This window comes from Sceloporus occidentalis, unplaced genomic scaffold, assembly GCF_023333645.1.
Source record: "Sceloporus occidentalis isolate IW3139 unplaced genomic scaffold, rSceOcc1.0.p SCAF_61, whole genome shotgun sequence".
NCBI lineage: Eukaryota > Metazoa > Chordata > Lepidosauria > Squamata > Phrynosomatidae > Sceloporus > Sceloporus occidentalis.
Genome location: NW_028317041.1, coordinates 611,115 through 625,644, shown reverse-complemented (window position 1 = coordinate 625,644; position 14,530 = coordinate 611,115). Strand labels below are relative to the sequence as shown.

Genomic DNA, 14,530 nt, shown 5'->3' with positions numbered 1-14,530 from the left:
GAAGTACTTGAATCAATCCTTTTTGGGTCATTATTCTGACATTTTGTGACATTTTATAATTTTGTATCTTCCATTAGGGGGAAAACCACAGAAAAGTGGCCCAGTTGTCCTTTTTGATGAACAAAAAAGTACAGCAATTGAAAAGCTAGAGCTAGTAAGAAGATGGAGTTTAAACACATACAAGGTAAGTATGGCGCATGCTAATTAATACCAAGTTTAGGCTGCGACAGCCATGATGTGAGAATATGCTGTATTTAAAAACAAGGAACAAATTACCAGAACCCAGACCCACCGTGAGGTGTGTGTGTGTGTGTGTTTTAACATCACTGAGATGCCCTGGAATTAGTCTTTCTAGCTAATGTCATATGGCAAGATTACCATTTGAAACAACTAAGTGTAGGTATCTTGTACCGGTGCATAGATTTAAATTTTTACTTTGTTTGCTCGCCCACCATTTTACTTTAATGCTTTTTTAATCTACTTTTATTCTGTTATTTGTTCATATATCAATTATGAAAAAAAATCTCGTTACACGAAGCATTGAATGCATTCGTTTTATCTATGAACATTTTAAATCTGCAGGCATCAGTCAGTAATGGGCCCCCCCCCTCCCATGGCCGTCACTAGATGTTCTTCTTAATCCTTAACCCAAGGGACCGCGCTACCTATCTAGCCCATCTAATTATAAACAAAATGTGCTTGCTGAGGCTTGATTCAGACCCTGATGGCTAATAAACATGCAGCCTAAGGAAAATTCGAGAACGGTTGTCAGAAAGCGTGAGCTGGTATTGATTCTCCTCGCCACGCACAACATGCACGTTCTTGTAAGATAAAGGCATGCAGGAATGATAGTGTTTGCACCCAAAAATGTTCTGTGGTTAAACACCTCAGCCAGAGATACACGTCCTGCGTCTAAGCATGCTGTGTATTTATCGCAATGTTATCATTTACAGTTAATGTGTTTTGCAATGATTTAACCCTTAAGTAATTCCCACTTAAAAAGAGAATTGTTATAAACTGCAAATTCCAGAATAGTTGATGTCCTTCTCTCTTCAGCCAGTTAGCGAGAACGCTAGTTCTTAGATTTCCAAAGCAAAATTCTGGTGCTAAGTTTGAGTCTGGTGTGATCACCATGGAAACGGAGGAATGTACTTGCTGGTTGCCTACTTTCCTTTGTTCCAGAATTGCCCTTTACAAGTTTGGCTTTCAGTGTTTTTTGGTTCTTTTTTTGGTATTTCTCACACGTTACTTCCTGGGGTCTGACGCAGGACAGATAAGAGTGGAATTCGTCTAAATTCTGTATGTTTGCAGAGTGGTTAGATTTACGATTGAAGATGCATTGATCGCTTTTACCCTGCGCATGAATACAGAGACGCTGAGCTGCGATATATTGGTTTAATTACATTATTTGTTTTTCCTGTGTTTATCCCATGTGCAGTGCACCCGCCAGATTATCTCGGAAAAACTGGGACGAGGCTCAAGAACAGTGGATTTAGAGCTGGAGGCTCAGATAGAAATTCTTCGGGACAACAAGAAGAAGTACGAGCATATACTGAAGCTGGCCCAGACGCTGTCATCACAGCTCTATCAGATGGTGCAGACCCAGAGGCAACTTGGAGATGCTTTTTCAGACCTCAGCTTAAAGTCTTTAGAACTACATGTAAGCATATATTCCGTCATAATGAATTAAGTCAACGTTCATTCAGAGATTATTTTTTTTTCCGGAATAAAATGGCAGAACTTTTAAGGCAGCAAAGAAATGAGTCTGTAACCCCCCTTTTTGATAAAAGCCCACCATGACAAAATGCCACTGAGAGTTCTGACACATAAAGCTGTCAACTCTCTTGAAACAAACTGAGATTGATTCCTACCCCCTACAAAAAATAATAGAGAGAGACCATCCTGTGGGAGACTGGCTCACAATTTACAAACCATTTACAAACCGTGACAGCTGTGCACCACAATTCCTGCGGCGACACTAGTGGCAAGAATCAATGCCTGCTTTTGTGTCACATGATAATTAAATGTCCCCAGTAAAAATATAAATGAGGCAAAACTTATCATCAAAGAATTCTTTTTGGTTAACGATTTGGGCAACAGTACAAAAAATGATGTCTTCAATATTGCGTTTAGTGTTAGTAATAGGCAGAACTGCAGCTCCATCTCGTTCTATTAGTTTTTTTATGAACCGGGTTATTACATAATTATTTTAGCGTTACCTGCTGCGTGTTCCAATTTTACATTTTATTTTGCCATGAGTATAGTAGAGACAGCCAAATATTTTAGAAAAAAAGTATGAACCAGACAATGTTTTTGCTCCTCAAGTCTGGCATTTCAAGATTTTAATCGCTTTTCTTAATGCCAATTACGGGCTTCCAGTGATTAGCTGTTCAGTTGCCAAACCGGTTCTACGTTTTATAGTTCTTCTCCAATCACTGCTACGATTAATTTGCTTTTTACGATTTGGAAGGACTGTGTTAAAAAATACAGAGCCATGCAAAGAACACAGATATAAGAAAGTGTTATTTCTGAGCCCTAGCACATGTAGAGGGATATCCAACTTGGAAAATCTATTATAGATGTGAAAAATTCTGAAAATGCAGAAACTACCTTTTATATGTGAATTATAATAAACATGGTAACTTTTTAGTGGCTTTATAATTTACCCCATTCTGTGTATGTAAAAAAGGAAGAGAAATCTGTATTATATTTGGGGTTTGAGTATTTTTCATGAGCAGAGCAGGAAGCATATGGGTTTGGCTTTATGGAAACTCCTGTTTTGCCCCTGCTACTCCTACAATGCATTAATTTTGGACCAAATCTGTGGGGTGTCATCACCCGAGCATATTTACTATTGGGCTTGTTTGCCCTATGTGGGGCATTAAAAGTCTCTGTTCAAACTGGCCCATTTATACATAGCATCTTTTATTTAACCCCTTGATGACAATTGCCGGTCCGGGCATGTCACGGAAAAACATGTCGTTAACGACAAATGACGTGCCAGGACCGTCAGTTTTTTCACCCAAACGGCGTTGCTGTAATGCCTCGACCTCGAGGCATTCAGCAACGCCACGATCGGCACCAGGGGCCATGTCTGGCCCCTCCCCGGGGCGTCAACATCCGCCATACAATGTATGGCGGCGGACGCCCGTTTTAAAAGCGTTCAGGAGGCGATCAACGATCACCTCCTAAACTTAAATGGTGTCGCTGGAATGCCTCGATCAGGAGGCATCCAGCGACACCAAACACTTACCCTAGGATGGCCGCAGCTGCACGCAGTCTTCACCATCCACAAGATGGTGGCGGCCCGGAAAAAAAACCCAATAAAGATGCAAAAGTTCGCTAGAAGGTCTCCAGACCCTCTAGAGAACTCTCACTCCACTTGCAGGTTGAATACAGGTACTGCATTCAACCATGCAAGTCAATGGAGCCCAGCTTTCTAATCAGTGTGATTAGTAAAAATAAATTAAAAAATAAAATAAAATTAATAATAATTAGAAAAAAAATAGTAAAAACACAGTAAAATGTAAAAATAATTTCCCTCTGATGTTACTATCAGGGGAACCTTCAAGTTGAAAAAAAATGTTAAAAAAAATTTAAAAAAGGCAAAAATAAAATATATATATAGAAAATATTCTCGCATGGAAAGAGTTAAAATACTGGCATATTAAATGCCCATGGGGTGTCTTTAAAAAAATGTATGATTTGATGGGGTAAATTGAATTGGCTGGGTTCAACAACGTCCCAATTAACAAAGGGGGGAAGGATGGCCACACATCTAATTTCCAATTAGAAAAATGCACACGTACCAAATGTGGCCTCTTAGTTCCCCCCAAAAATGACAAACCCATGGATGTGGGGTATCACTGTACTCAGGAGATGTTGCTGAACACATATTGGGGTGTCGTGTGACAGCGGCATATACCAGGAGCTGTAAATTCATACATAAAGTAGGTGTGTGGGGGAAAAATGCACACAAAAGAATACTACTGCAAACTTTGAAAAAATTCTGGTGGTAAAATGTGTGCATGCACAGAGTTAAAATACCAGCATTTAAAATACCCTGGGGTGTCTAGTTTTCAAAATATATGGTTTTGTTGGGCACACTGAAATGGCATGGGCAGTGGATCCCCAAATGCCAAAGTTCAACGTTTAAAAATGCGCATGCCCCAAATGTGGCCCTTTTGCCCCCAAACAGCCAGGCAAAATCATTCATGTAAGGTATCGCTGTACTCAGGAGATATGCTAAACACATATTGGGGTGTTTTGTGATAGTGACATATACCAGAACCTTTTAATTCATACCTGAAGTAAAATGTGTGTGAAAAACAAATGCAAAAAAATGACTACCACAAAGTTTGACAAAGACTGGTGGTAGATATGGTGCATGGAAAGAGTTAAAATATTAGCATTTGAAATACCCTGGGGTGTCTAGTTTTCAAAAATATATGGCTTTATTGGGCACACTGAAATGGCCCGGCTCAAAGATGTACCAAATAGGGCATGGGCAGTGGATCATAAAAACATTGGGTATTTCTAAACTCAGGACAAATAGTAGAATCTATTTAGCAGGTTTTTTCATTACCTTTTATAGATGAGTAAAAGATTTTTCAACTAAAAGTTGAAATTTTTTTCTAAATTTTTCACCATATTTTATACTTTTTTAAATAGTAAATAATATGATACAATCAAAACAATGTCATCTAAAGAAAGCCCTTCTTGTCCTGAAAAAAAACAATATCTAATGTGTGTGGGTTCACTAAACGGGAAAGAAGAAAATTACAGCTAAACACGAGCAGCGCAGAAATGTTAAAAAGGCCATTGTCACGAAGAGTACAAAAAGTAAAATCAGCCTTTGTAACGAAGGGGTTAAAGTAGAGTGCAACCTATTGTTTTATATAGGGCCATCAGATTCCACAGCGCTGTACAAAGGGTAGACAGGACACAACGAATCAGGCCTGAAGCTGTGGCCCCCATGAGTACATCTCAACTTGAGTCTGCAGTCCTACAGGGCATGAGCAGACATACGATATGCTGGCATTAAAGTGTATCAGTGCCTTGCTCTTGTCAGGCTACAATTTATTGTGTTCCAGTTTTGGGAATCTTTCCATTCTCTGCCAGTTTCCACACCCCTGTTTTAAATGGATATTCCTGGGCCCCCACCCTTATCCTCGGGACCTGCTGGGAAGATCCTGTTCTAGTAGTTGAGCTCCCTCGTTGCCTTGGCTATGTGCCAGCTAGCCACTGTGCCTCCCTTCACTCCTGTTGTACCTGAAGCTCTTGTCATGGTTTGTTTTCCTTAGGCTTTAAGAAATGATTTATTTGACATCTGAGCTTCGCTTTGATCACGTATAATTGTCCGCCTGCCCACCCCCTGTTATTGTTCTCACTCCGTGTTACTGCACAAATGACATCAGCGTCTCTGATCTTCTTGCTGTGTAACATTTCAAGTTCTATTAAATGTACAAATGTTGACTGACACTGTACCCGTCTTTATTAATAGGAACATTCTCTTTTATGTTTCTTCCCATGGGATTCTGTGCTCTTATGGGGTTCTCTAAATCCTGAAGTTAAATCTTTTTCTATTATACCCAGTAATTTTGCAGCAATTAGTGTTGAGCTATTTAGCATTTAAGATAATTGTTTATATGAGAATAGAAATGTTACTCTTGCCAGAAGTAGTAGCATGTATAGTGATTACCCTACACATAACGTAATCATTGTATACTATACATTCATGAAGAGTAGAGAATAAATTGACACATTAAATACGGTATGTTTTGCCACATTCTCAGGAGCTTATTACAGGTTTTGTGCAGCCAACTGAAATGTACAGACATTTTCTATTTGTCCAGACCTAAAATCTGCAGAAGACTAATTAGAGTAATATTTATTGGTGTTTCATAACTGTTCAAAATAAGAAGGGAACACAGGTTGCAGACGATCGCCAATTTGCTTTGTCATTAGACTTTAATGTAGAATGATAAACAGCTATAGACAGTGAGTCAGGACTCTCTGGATTTTCTGTGTATGGATACAAAGAGAGACCTCCTCCACATCGAGCAGTGATGGCTGAAGCTACACTATATGGACAAAAGTATTGGGACACTTGACCATTACACCAACAGGGACATTTGTAGCTATAACGGCTTCCACTCTTCTCTGAATGGGTTCCACCAGATTTTGGAGAGTTTTTCTGTATCCGTTTCGGTTCATCCCAAAGGTATTTGATGGGGTTGAGGTCAGGGCTCTGTGCGGGCCGGTCAAGTTCTTCCATACCAAACTCATCCAACCACGTCTTTATGGACCTCGCTTTGTGCACTGGAATAGAAAAGGGCCTTCCCCAAACTTTCCCCACTAAGGTGAAAGCATAGAATTGTCCAGTTTTGTGTGGAAGAACTTGACTGGCCCACGCAGAGCCCTGACCTCAACCCCATTGAATACCCGTGGGATGAATTGGAACGGAGATTGCAAGCCAGGCCTTCTCATCCAACATCATTGCTGACCTCATAAATGCTCTACTGGATGAATGGGCAACAATTCCCACATAAACACTTAACAATCTTGTGGAAAGGCCTTCCAGAAGAGTGGAAGCTGTTATAGCAGCAAAGAGGGGGACCAACTACATCTGTGGATTTAGAATCATATGGCATAAAAGTCCGTGTTGGTGTAATGGTCAGTTGTCCTAATGCTTTTGTCCATATAGTGTATTTTCTGTAGCAGGACTGGTTTGTAGTTAATCAGATACTTTAGACATGACTACTATCCGCCTCAATCCAAATTGACAAAATAACACACTGGCATTTTTACTTTGTAAATACACAGATTTGGCTTTCTTTTTATTGGACAGAAACATGAAGGAAAGTGTGGTGGGTGGCCTGAACGTGACTGTACATGCATTAGTCCCTGACATGAAAGAGAGTCCACCTGCTTGCTTTTGGTCTGACACAGCACAGAAATTCCTAGGATCCTTTTAGTCTGCTTTTTGCAAAAAGTGATTTTTCTGTGTGTAGATACAATGAAGAATTAAAACGTAGAAATCGAATGTCTGCAGATGGTAAATGCAAGGAGTCTGGAGTGCTGCCAAAATAATACTAAATCAATTACTGCCAAAGTAACATATTGTAACACAGATCCTTGTATTGAATAAAAGGGATAGTCCAGCTATCTATGTATGAAAAAGAACATCCCCTTTAAATATTTTCCCCTGGCGACTATATGGAGGGGTTCATCGGAGTCCCCTTCTCACGCCCCATAACTTATTTGGCCGGCAGGAGACTTGTTTGGCCAAACATTTCTCCTGTTTAGTCCTATACTTGCTGCCAGCAATCTCTGGAGCTGCAGCTTCTTTAAAAGCTAAGTGTTTGTGGCTGTATGGCATAACGGAATGTCCCTTCCATATTAGTCTTCATGAACTGTGGCAATATTATCTTTATATTTTATTTAATATTTTGTCGCAATAAGTTCCTTTTACAAGGACGATTTATAGATACTAATATTAAATCTTTACTTTCCATTTGTAATCAATTAAGAATTAGTGAGTTTGGCTGCCTTTGTATACCAGCTGCAGACCTTCGCTTGCAACATTTTCATTCTATTTTTGATGCATAAGGCAATTGTAGCTTGTCCTGATTGGTAGTTTCCATTTATTCCTGTTATGAAATACTATATATATTACAAGTATATAAAATAGTATCACACATATTCCTGCAATCTATATGGTTTATTTGTTCTGATTTTGTGGCACTCCAAGTTGTGTAAAATGAGTGATCCATATCACAATTAGAAGTAGTGTATAGTTCCTTGTTACATTTATTAATTTGACTCTTCTTGCAGGAGGAGTTTGGATACAACGCAGACACGCAGAAACTACTTGCAAAGAATGGGGAAACGCTTCTTGGAGCCATCAACTTCTTCATCAATAGCGTAAACACCCTGGTAAACAAGACCATAGAAGACACACTAGTTACTGTCAAGCAGTATGAAACAGCCAGGTAATGAACTGTTTTAGGACATTAGGTTTATAAACTTACATATTTTTTGGCGATTCTACCTTAAATTAAAAAAAGATTTCTCTCGCGAGACAAGGATGATGAGATTTCAGTAGTATACTTTCAAGGTTGTGTAAATAGGAGTGTTAATATGCAAACTGATTCTTCTGCGATATACCATTCAACAAGAACATTACATAGGTTATTGTGGTGATAAAGCCATAGAATTGCGATTTACAAACCCAACGACAATAGAACTCGCCAGTATTATCATTTAATATTTTATATAGCACCATCAGAGTCCGCAGCGCTGTACAAAGGGTAGACAGGACATGACAATTAGTATATAACATAAGATAACACGCAGAAACGGGTGTGGAGGTCCCAGTTCAAAAGAGCTTACAATCTAGAGGATGTGCATTCACTACATTATACATTCATACAGGCATGTTAAGATTAATGTTTGAGATACATTTCATGCTTTTACTGATTACCCTAACAGAGTTTTGAATTAGCAGATCTGTTTTCTTTCTGTGCTATAGGTTTGTTTAGCCCCCAATACTACAGCTGCGAAGAGGCTTAGCTTCGTCATTGGTGCACAGAAACCCACGGGGTGCACCTTTAGTTTTAGCAAGAATATGGTTTAACCAATAAAGCTGAAACTTAATGGGGTGGGCTGCTATCCTTGAAACCCCACTACAGAAGAATTCATATGCAAGTACTCTGAGTACTTTAATATGCATTCTTCCAAAAAAAAAACAAAAAAAAAAAACCCTACTGACAGAATTGTCAAACTGCAAAATCTTATGTGTTTCTCTATGATCTGAATTTTTTCCCACAGAAGCTTAAGCTGTCAATCAGTGGTAGTAAGTACCGTATTTGCTCGATTATAAGACGAGGTTTTTCCCAGAGCAAATGCTCTGAAAAATACCACTCTTATAATCAGGGTTGTCTTTTATAATCAGACCTCAAATAGGTCTGATTATGAGACTAAGATCCAGATCCCCCGCAGCAATGCAGGGGACCTGGCTCCTCCTGTGTTATGCCCCCCCAACTTACCGGTGCTTCTGAGTCCCCGGTGCTTAGTCCGGGCTGCGTGTAGAGCTCTACACGATACAATCGCGTAGAGCTCAACACGCTTCCCGGACTAAGCACTGGGGACTCAGAAGTACCGGTAAGTTGGAGGGGGGGGCATAACACAGGAGGATGCAGGGGACCTGGATCCTCCTGTGTTATGCCCCCCCCCCCTCCAATTTACTGGTGCTTCTGAGTCCCTGGTGCTTAGTCTGGGCAGCGTGTAGAGCTCTACGCGATTCGCGTGGAGCTCTACATGCTGCCCGGACTAAGCACCGGGGGCTCAGATGCAGGGGACCTGGATCCTCCTGTGTTATGCGCCCCCCAACTCAGAAGCACCGGTAAGTTTGGAGGAGGGAGGGGGGAGTGTTAAATGGGGTGTGTAAGGCATTTCTGGAGGCAGAGTGCCCTGTGAAATGCCTTTTAACCCCTTTAATGCCACTCTGCCTCCTGAAATGCCTTTTACCTCCCTATATGCCACTCTGCCCCATAATATGCCTTTTAACCCCCTAAATGCCAGAGTGGCATATAGGGGTATAAGGCATTTCTGGAGGCAGAGTGGCACATAGGGGGTCAAAAGGCATATCATGGGGCACAGTGGCATTTAGAGGGTTAAAAGGCATATCATGGGGCACAGTGGCATTTAGAGGGTTAAAAGGCATATCATGGGGCACAGTGGCATATATGGGGTATAAGGCATTTCTGGGGCAGATGTGCATAACTGGGGGGGCAGGTTGAAAAAAAAAAAAGGAAATAAAAACAAAATATTTTTCTCAATCATAGCTTTTATTAACAAACAATTGTTCACATAGTTTACATGAACAAACATTTACTGGTAAAACTTTTTTCCTATAGGGTCGTCTTATATTCAGGCTTTTTCTTTTTTTCATAAGTTAATATTCAGATTTTGGGGGTCGTCTTATAATCGAGCAAATGCGGTACTTCAATGGGGAGGATGTCTTTTCACTGATTGACAGCTTAAGCTGCCACTTGGTGGCAGGAAAGTGCTCCCGTTTAAATCAATGGGATGACTTCATACATGCATGGTGGGGTCTAAACAATCCCCGGCATGCTGTATTTAGCAGAACCAGCGCTGGATCTAACTGGAGGTGAGTATATCACGTGCATGGAGATGCATCCAGCCGAAACGACAAATACTTTGGGGGGATTCTGCATTTGAAAAATGGACCTCGCTGCTGTGATGTGTATTAAAGTGTCCCCTTAAATAGTGATTTACTAATACCTCAGAAATCAATTTGAGGAATTAAAGGTTCCAACAGCTGTTCCTATCCCTTTTGGTTTGATTTTGAACTGTCTTTTGGGTTGTAGAGAAGCACGTTGAGCAGCGGTTGATCCATGTTCTATTCATGGAACAGTCTTTAACCCCTTGATGACAATTGCTGGTCCGGGCACGTCACGGAAAAACATGTCGTTTACGACAATTGACGTGCCAGGACCGGCACGCTTTTAACCACTTGCAGGTTGAATACAGGTACTGCATTCAACCATGCAAGTCAATGGAGACCAGCTTTCTAATCACAGTGTGATTAGTAAAAATAAATTAAAACAATTAAATAAAATTAATAATAATTAGAAAAAAATAGTAAAAAAACAGTAAAATGTAAAAATAATTTCCCACTGATGTCACTATCAGGGGAACCTTCAAGTTGAGAAAAAATGTTACATTTTTTTTTAAAAAGGCAAAAACCAAAAAATATATATATAAAAAATATATTTTTGTGAGCAAGTCCTAAAATTAGCATATTAGCTTAAAACAATTATTGCATGGAAAGAGTTAAAATACTGGCATATTAAATGCCCATGGGGTGTCTACTTTAAAAAAATGTATGATTTGATGGGGTAAATTGAATTGGCCGGGTACAACAATGTCCCAATTAACACGGGGGGAAGGATGGCCACACATCTAATTTCCAATTAGAAAAATGCACACGTACCAAATGTGGCCTCTTAGTTCCCCCCAAAAATTACAAACCCATGCATGTGGGGTATCACTGTACTCAGGAGATGTTGCTGAACACATATTGGGGTGTCGTGTGACAGCGGCATATACCAGGAGGTGTAAATTCATACATAACATAGGTGTGTAGGGGAAAAATACACACAAAAGAATGCTACTGCAGACTTTGAAAAAATTCTGGTGGTAAAATGTGTGCATGCAAAGAGTTAAAATACCAGCATTTAAAATACTCTAGGGTGTCTAGTTTTCAAAAATATATGGTTTTGTTGGGCACACTGAAATGGCTCGGGTCAAAGATGTACCAAATAGGGCATGGGCAGTGGATCCCCAAATGCCAAAGTTCAACATTGAAAAATGCGCATCCCCCAAATGTGGCCCTTTTGCCCCCAAACAGCCAGGCAAAATCATTCATGTGAGGTATCGCTGTACTCAAGAGATGTTGCTGAACACATATTGGGGTGTTTTGTGATGGTGACATATATCAGAACCTTTTAATTCATACCTGAAGTAAAATGTGTGTGACAAAACAAATGCAAAAAAATGACTACCACAAAGTTTGACAAAGACTGGTGGTAGATATGGTGCATGGAAAGAGTTAAAATACTAGCATTTGAAATACCCTGGGGTGTCTTGTTTTCAAAAATATATGGCTTTATTGGGCACACTGAAATGGCCCGGCTCAAAGATGTGCCAAATAGGACATGGGCAGTTGATGGCAAAACGCCAAAGTTCAACATTGAAAATGCGCATGCCCCAAATGTGGCCCTTTTGCCCCCAAACAGCCAGGCAAAATCATTCATGTGAGGTATCGCTGTACTCAGGAGATGTTGCTAAACACATATTGAGGTGTTTTATGATTGTGACATATACCAGAACCTGTTTATTCATACCTTAATTAAAATGTGTGTGAAAAAAACAAATGCAAAAAAAATTACTACCATAAAGTTTGCTAAAGGCTGATGGTAGAATTAGTGCTTGGAAAGGGTTAAAATACTAGCATTTGGAATACCCTGGGCTGTCTAGTTTTCAAAAATATATGACTTGATGGGGTAAATTGCATTGGCCGGCTTCAAAGATACCCGAAATGGCACATGGGGGGAAGAATTACCAGATTTGGAAAAAATGGCTTTGAAATAGCAAAACGCTACCTGTACATAATGCCCCATAATGTGTAGAAAAAAGCAAAAAAACATAAAAACATTTGGTATTTCTAAACTCAGGACAAATAGTAGAATCTATTTAGCAGGTTTTTTTATTACCTTTTATAGATGAGTAATGTCAACTAAATGTCATCTAAAGAAAGTCCTTCTTGTCCTGAAAAAACAATATCTAATGTGTGTGGGTTCAGTAAACGGGAAAGAAGAAAATTACAGCTAAACACGAGTAGCGAAGAAATGTTAAAAAGGCCTTTGTCACGAAGGGGTTAATCACAGAACCGTCGCCTTCTCACAAGTGGATTTCAGTAAAACTTGTTTCTACAAAAGAATGAGTTTTGTTTCAGCGTTTCTGTTAGTAGGTGCACGTGCCTGTTGGGTTATCTACTTAGAAATCGATGGGTAGAGCAGTGGGTTCATTATTTTTACTGAAATGTAGCCTTCACCGGGTTATCGACGTCACTCTTCAGGTGGTTGATTAAGATATGCCTTCCTGATGCACCATAACATGACCAATGATTAAACTTCCCCTGGTTCCCCCCCTGTGCGGTTTATGTAGGGCACCAGAAAGAATAAAGAATCAATTTTCTTACTTTTTGACTTCCTGTAAAAGCTGGAAGATTAATAAGGCAGCCATCTCCCGTGAGAACTGTCATTTATTAGCTGAGCTACAGAGGTTGCTGATCACCAATGTTAGTTCTGCGCCTCCATGACATTTCTCGCAAAAAAAAGGCTTTCAGCGGGTACATTTCTTACCCTCAATGTAAACAGAGCTAGAGGTTTATACATTTCTTTCAAGGATTTCATGCAAGTAGTAGAACATTTGCAGTACATAATGAAACATTCTCACAGTATGAAACCAGAAGCACTCTGTCCTTATCTGTATATTTGCCTAAATTAAATCAAGGTGCTCTGCACATAGCCAGGTATTAAAGGAATAACAATTGCTCTACAGAGACTTTAAACTGTTGGCCTGAGTTTATAATCATTACATACAATGTGGACATTTTTAGGGTTGAATAATAGTTTCAATTTTTGGGAGCTGAAATGCACCTTTTCTGTGCCTCCTCCTTGCTGGCTCCGCTCTATGCTACTCATTATTTTAATATGTTTACAAGAGGAGAACAATATGGAAAGCCGCCAGGAAGATAAAAGCATGGATAATCCTAAATAAGCCTTCTGTACATCTAAGCGTCCACGTTGTAGGATTTGTAACAACTTGCTCAAAAGTGGATTTCAAAATAAATTGTTTCCTGATAGAAGTGACAGCTGAGAGTTTTTTTGGTCTTTTTTAATTTTATTTTTAAAATATAAGTAGTATAAACTAATGATTTAATCGCTTCAGGTGCAGATAGATGCCTAATTTGACAGATAAGACTCACTTGCTGTATTAGCCTCTACCACTTCTGCTTGACATGCCATTAAGATCTTTTGTAATATAGCTAATAAAATACTAAAACGTATGGGTCTTAGTACTGATCGCTGAGGTAGCCCGCTAGTAACAAGTCCTTTTTCTGAATATACTCCATTAACTAGAATCGTCTGCCTCGGATCACCCAACCATTGCCTTATCCATTCAACAGCTCAACACTGCAACAAAGTCTTCTGTTAGGGAAAGTGTCAAATTTCTTAATGAAATCAAGACTTCCGCTCCTCACAGGTATATTTTATCCTGCAAACTACATCCAGATATTTAGCAATCTTTTCTTTCAGCTTTGATGAGAATGGATACAACAGAACTTTAAGAAATGTAAATGATCCCAGAGTTGTAACGTAGAGAAGGTTTTCACTAGTTAAGCCGAGAATGCTTGGTTAAAACAGGTCAACATAAAACCAGACTATAATAGGCATTCTGGATCTAATTATGCCATTAAACACGCATAATATTGGCCACCGTTTTATTATTACTCACCGCTTTTAAAGATGAGCTTTTTCTAACCAAGGTAACGAAGCTTTAGCCAGGAGTGAAATTACATTGTAGTTACCAAAAAAAGTTTGCTTTTGCTGCGGATGTCTCCCCCATGGAGCAGGCAGTAACAAGAAGAGCATTTACAGCTAACTTGTACCTGCCTTGCGTCGTGAATGTCCTTGGCGACAAGGGTGAAATTGTTCTCTAAAAAAAGGAGATTAGTCTGATGAGTAGGTAATTTTTTGCAGACTCCAGCATATTGTAGTTATTGGAGATCATATCACCTTTGGGTCAATTGGTATACCAGTTGCAGAATCTTGTTAAGATATGTTAAGATATTGTTACCTAAATTGGTATTGAATTTGAACTCAAAAGCTTTGAAACCCACCATCTAGCTAATTAGATTCCTTTTAATTCATTGATG

At 39.5% G+C, this 14,530-nt stretch overlaps 1 protein-coding gene across 4 annotated transcripts in view; it reads left to right on the top strand.

Annotated features, from left to right (window-relative positions):
• LOC149287386 (arfaptin-1-like) overlaps positions 1-14,530 on the top strand; it is a 44,233-nt gene that overhangs the window by 15,944 nt on the left and 13,759 nt on the right. For 3 of the 4 annotated variants that reach the window (XM_089492879.1, XM_089492877.1, XM_089492880.1), the window contains exons 4-6: positions 78-184; positions 1,439-1,660; positions 7,837-7,994. In XM_089492879.1, coding sequence (XP_089349005.1) covers positions 78-184; positions 1,439-1,660; positions 7,837-7,994 — 487 coding nt within the window. The remainder of the gene's footprint in view (positions 1-77; positions 185-1,438; positions 1,661-7,836; positions 7,995-14,530) is intronic. The other variant, XM_089492881.1, reaches the window with a different exon arrangement.